Consider the following 6,038-nt stretch of genomic DNA (forward strand, 5'->3'; position numbering starts at 1 on the left):
TATTCACTAATGTCAGCATCATGGCATTGGAAGTTGAAATGAGTTGAAGGTTGACAGCTATTAGAAATTAGAAATACAATACATGTGAGAATTACAATTGGATATACACATTTTGTTAAAACACTAACACATTCATCCAAGGTGTTAAATATTTTGAATAGAGATGTCCTTCTTTGTTAGAGCTTTTTTTCCTCTCCCTCTTCCCTCACCCGCATTTGATTCCCCTGTTATATAAAATGTGCTAACAATAGACTCGCCTAGATTATCTGAAATTAAAATCAGATTTTGTGATTAATTGAATCCAAATCTCATAAACCTTGGTGTGGAAAAAGTCAAGAGCATTTTGAATTCCAGGCCTGCCTTCCTCCCCTGAAGGTATCTTAGGGACACACACCTCAAACACGTATTAAGAGTAATTGCTGATTGGGAGTGGTTTAAAAGGATAGTGATGATTTTTTTTGTCATTGTTGTGGTTGTTAAATTAGAGCCTAGAAAATCCAGAAATCTTATCTTTGTTGGTTGATCCCCTTCTTTCTTTTAAGGGGCACACCTTGCATGCTATCCCTCCTAGATGGTTCTTCTTTAACACAGTATACCTCAACAGATTATGCCACAATTGCACAAGTAATAACTATCATCATTCACACTTTCCTGATGTTTATCAATGTCTTAAATATGACACCTGACAAGGACAAGGCAATGTTAATTTGATAATCATCTCCACTGTAGACAATTAACTATTCGCAAGAACATTAGTCACTGTTGTGACCTGCTGGCAATCATCATAATTATAGGCTGAAACTGTGATGTATATGCTATGAATAGGGGGAGGAAAGCAATTATTTCTCAGCATCCAGCTGTCCAGCTGTCATATCTGATTCTTTATCACCTCAATAGGTGCCCTTTCTTTCTAAGCAACACTTGGATTTGTCCCTTGGGTGATGTATTGTTGAGCTTCAACTGTATCATCTCCGGAAGACAAATATGAATTAGACCATACAGAAAAAACAACAATAGTTTATTTGTAACCTTATTTTTGTGTATGAACTACAAACTCTGGTTTCTATAATCGATCTTCATCTTTTTTTAACGGTCATGAAAGTATGCTTACATGAAAATCAATTTCTTATTCTTTTACAGCATGGTTCTCTTTTTCACTTTCAGAACAGGTTGTTGGCACATGTAAAATTAAAATTTAAAAAGTTTTTTTGTTTTATTTTATTTTCAAAATGTATTTTATAGAAATCTACGACTAGAACAGCATTCCCTCTCAGAGAAAACGTAAATAATGTGGAAAAGAAATAATCTTGCCCCCTATCCACCAAAACATTGAGATACAGTACAGAGAGAATGAGATGAGCTGACTAAAATGAAATAAATGTACTATCAAAGTCTCCAAATGATATACATAAACCAAAGGAAAAATGAAGGGAGATGGACAGATTCTCTTCATCAAATATGAGGAATTCATATCCAGACCCCACCACTGATAACTCAAATGCAGACTAAATGACACACATAAAGACTGAATCCGTGGTTTACCACTGTGCTAAACTCCATGTACTGTAAATACGTTCTACAATGACACGTTATTGGCAGGGATGTCAAACTAATAAACAAATAAGTTTGTATCATGTTGACTAAAGCTAAGTTGAAAAAGTTTCTGTGTGATGGAGTTTCCGTTTATTGATCTAAAGGATTAATATTTAGGTTCAAAGTTATACAGTAGAGGTGACTGTAGCATTTGGCTATTCTCCGGGCTTGCAATTAATCCTTACTGAGTTTGAGGAATTGAATAGTGTACAGAGTAAAAGCAACAGGGGTGACCCAACAGGCTCAATTATCACTGCCAAACATGATTTCCAAATTGAAGTTCAAGCAGTGGCTTGAACTATCATCAGTTTTTTACCATTTGAATCTGAGTAATCTTAAAGCATTGCTTTTTAGCACCTGCTTTTTAGCTCAAGGTCACTGGTTTCCATGGTGACTGAACATACCTGTTTGACATTATACTGTATCATTAATAGTGCTTTTTCATGTGAAGAACTTCATGAAAACTGTGTGTGGAACAATGTTCTCCTGGAGAATGTTAAATTGCACAGATAGTACAAATGTTCACGACAGTGTAACAGAATAAAAAGGGACATTTGCATAAACTTTCTTAGATGTTTGACATTATAGAGGGAGTGGAGAACGAGAGGGAAAGAAAAAAAATGAACAGTTCACTTAATCTATAAAGAGACACCTGGGGCATCTCACTAATCCTTGGATCTGAAGGGTACTTGCTTGACCCTTGTATTTATGGCTCCATTTTCGCTGTGGGGCCTTTTGAACAGTTTCCAGGGGATGGGTGCCTGTGAAGCCGCGTCCACCGAAAGCCTGTGGGCACATCGATTCAAATGGAAATAGTGTTGTGGCCGAGGCAGAGGGACACAGGTGCGACCTGAACATCTGCTTGAAGCCTGACACCACACGCCTCATCCCTAAAGCCTCTCACAGCATAAGCTCTGGCACTCTCTCCTCTGGACCCAGATCTGGGTTTGGCAGGGGTCTGGTGTGAATCTGGGGCTGCCGTGCCCATGCCCATGTATGACTGTGGCTGACAGATGACGGGCAATGTGCTTGATCAGCTGTGTTCAGGGTCTAAACCCCTCACTCTCTCATCAGTGTGCTCCTTACTGCACCCAGCTCTACACTGGTCAAGTTAAGGTGGGGGTCAGGGGGGTGGGGGTCAGGGGGGATCACGAGGAGTGCATCGAGGTGTCTCATTAGCAACTTGATCTGTGACAGCTCCAGGCACACCATCATAGAGGCGGTTGGGAGCTGGGAAAAGGGTTATTCTATTGGAGGAGCTCTCATGTGTCTGTATTGACTTCCTTAGTGCAATACTATATCAAGGCATCCCTGTGCGACTCACACAAATCTAATGGATCAGAATGAGTGAAAGGGAGAGAGTTATTACAAACGGTATGAATACTAAATGTGTAAATGAAAACAGAAATAAATTGCATGTTAACGGTTAACGGTTAACGGTTGGCCTTGGTTTACTCTGGGACACATTCCCCTTGTTTACTGTCCCCAATCTATTAATGGCAGAGCCAAGTGTACATCTGTGTCTAATGTGTTTGAGTGGAAGATTTAATGAAATATTGTGTTATTATCAGATTTTCATCACTGACAGTTCCGGCATTCACCCTCAGATAACGACCAAGCTTTTAATCCATCTAAATTAACAGATGGTCACAAAAGATTTCTGCAATTAATTTGTGGCAGGAAAACATCTTTGACATGATCTATAATTTTCTATGTTTGTGGGATAAAAGGAGGTTGCCGTCACACACAAGGCAGAATCTGGGGAAACCTGGATATGTATGTATTGTTTAAGGTTGAGCTATGTTGTCTTTAGATTGATGGTCAGCATGAGATTCACATAGAGTAAACCACCCCCCCCCTCCCTCAAATAAATGAAAAAAAAAAACATCTGATGAAATAAGTGCTGAAAAAATAATTGCAGAATACAGTTTTTTTCTTGATTTAACCACAATAGATTTTTTCTTAAATAAATAACTTCTGTTTTGTAAAGACACTTTTTGAAACAGTAGACATACCCTAGTTCCCAATGTCATTTAATAAACATCACCAACCACTGATTCGCCGATCACACATCAGTCTATCTCTCCATTTATCCACCATTGTCCTCACAAGCCAATAGTCTATAATATCCTTTTGTAATTTCACCAGCTTTATATGTCTCATTATGAAATGTGTTAGATCTGGGTCTCTTGTACATTGTCTTTCGAGCTGGCCCGGATTAACAAAGGTTCGTGCGCTGAGCTGTGTATGGAGTTGATGGTGGAGGCGTGGTTGTACGCAGTCTTATAGGTGTTGTAGTGGTTGAGGTGCTCGTGTTCAAGCGGGGGCAGAGTCAGGTGGCCCTCCATGCCTGGCCCGCCCGTCACACAGTCCTCGTCTACGTTGATGATCTCGATGGTGCGGGTGGGCGCGTGGTGGTTCTGCTGGTGGTGCTGCTTCCTCATCTTGTAGAAGATAATCAGCATGACGGCTGCCATGAGTGTGATGGCCACGAAGCAGCCAATGATGATCTTGGTGGTCTTCATCACCTCGTCCAGCCCGTTAAGGGACCCCTCTCCGCCCAGCTCTGTGACAGGGATGGTGTAGGTCTTCTCTGTGGCCCGGGTGGAGAGGGGGCTCCGGGTGGTGGTGGTGGTGGAGGTGGAGGAGACAGGCTCCCAGGAGCCAGCGGAGGGGGTGGGGCCCACCTTCTGTTGCACAGTGGTACGCCCCTCATCATGCACTGGCTCAATAGTCTCCACCGTCACTGTGGTAAAGTAGCTAACGCCAGTGTCTGTAGAGGACACGTTGAGCGTAGCAGAAGCCGTAGTGTTGCCCGCCGAGTTACTTACCATGCAGGTGTATGTGCCCGTGTCCTGCATGGTGACGTTTGTGAAGTTGAGTGTGCCGTCGTTGAGCACAGAGATGCGGACCTTATACGCGCCGTGTGTCATGATTGAGCCATTAGGAGTGATCCAGCTGACCGAGGTCAGAGAGCTGGCCCTGCACTTCAGCTCCGCAGCCATTCCCTCAGTCACGTTCAGATCCGCTGGAGGCTCCACGATTACCGGTGCATAACAGTGAAAATAGTTCTGATCCAGCTCACCAATGTAGCGCCCCTTGTGGCTGGTGGGTGAACTGCAACGGGCGCAGCAGCTCGTGTTTGCTGGCACCATCTCCTTGAGCCACCAACTGAGCCAGAGGATGTCACAGTTACAATTCCAGGGATTGTGGTGGAGGTGGACCCTCTCCAGGTGGTGCAATGGAGTGAAGAGGTCATGGGGCAGCAGGGTGAGGTTGTTGTGGGCCAGGTTGAGCTCCACTAGCGATTGTAGATCGTCAAAGGAGTTCCTCTCAATGGTCTGGATCTGGGCGTGCATCATCCACAGCTTCTGCAGGTGGATAAGCCCTTTGAAGGAGCCAGGCCGAATGACAGCCAGCTGGTTCCCAGACATCTCCAGCTCATCCAGCTTCACTAGGGGGATGAGGTTGGGGATCTCCTTGAGATTGCACATGCCCAGGTTCAGGTAGCGCAGGTTACTAAGCCCCTCAAAAGCCCCCTCAGATATGTACGTGAGGCGTTTGAGCTCACCCAGGTCCAGCCTCCGTAGCGAGGGCACCCTGTTGAACGCATATGAGGGGATGCTCTCTATGGGGTTGTTCCTCAGCCACAGCTCCTTGAGCTTGGAGAGGTATTCAAAAGCCCCATTGGGGATGGTGGTGAGTCGGTTGTCGAACAGCTCCAGGGTGTTGAGGCTGGCCAGCCCGTTGAAGGCCCCGATCTCAATGTTGCGGATGTGGTTCTTGCTGAGCTGCAGGATCTCCAGGTGCCGCAGGTGCTTGAAACTGTCCACCTTGATGACCTGGATGAGGTTCTCCTGCAGGTTCAGGTAGCGAGTGTTAGTGGAGATGCCATCGGGGACATCACGCAGGCTCCGGCGGGTGCAGATGACTTTGCTGAACTGGTTGCTGCAAGAGCAGACCGAGGGGCAGGTCTGAGCGCGCACCAGACCTGCCACTACCAGCAGCTGGAGGGCCAGGAGCAGCACAAACAAAGGGTCGGACAAGGCCCGGTTCCACCTAGGACCTCTCATCGTCTGCTGCTGCCGAGAGGAGGTCATCTTGTTCAACATTCATAATTCATTGGCTGGTCGTCCACTCTTTGGGAAGCAGCGGGGTTGGGGCAGGCTGGAACGAGAAGAGAAACAGGGACAGAGGAGAGAGGGGTTAGAGGAGGGATGTACTGTAAATGCCTGGTCATAATATATTGCATTATGTTGGGTTTACAAGTTTAACATTACATTTGTCTCATGACTCATGTATCACAATTTCATTTCACAATTTGCATAATCAAAATAATGATAATAATACAAAATAGTACATCAGATGTAATCAATAGATCAAACACTGAATAACTGCAGCACTCAAACATACGCTGTGTGCCGATAAAGGCCAAAATACTGCAA

At 44.5% G+C, this 6,038-nt stretch overlaps 1 protein-coding gene across 1 annotated transcript; it reads right to left on the minus strand.

Moving 5' to 3' along the window:
* Positions 1–3,767: 3,767 nt before the first annotated feature.
* LOC310802329 (leucine-rich repeat-containing protein 4C-like) lies at positions 3,768–5,705 on the minus strand (the record flags this gene model as incomplete). Its single annotated transcript, XM_083666621.1, has 1 exon — positions 3,768–5,705. The coding sequence occupies one exon, from the start codon at positions 5,703–5,705 to the stop codon at positions 3,768–3,770; it is 1,938 nt and encodes a 645-aa protein (XP_083522747.1).
* Positions 5,706–6,038: the final 333 nt, after the last annotated feature.

The sequence above is a fragment of the Argentina silus genome (genome assembly GCF_951799395.1).
Source record: "Argentina silus genome assembly, chromosome: 3".
In the NCBI taxonomy this organism is placed as follows: domain Eukaryota; kingdom Metazoa; phylum Chordata; class Actinopteri; order Argentiniformes; family Argentinidae; genus Argentina; species Argentina silus.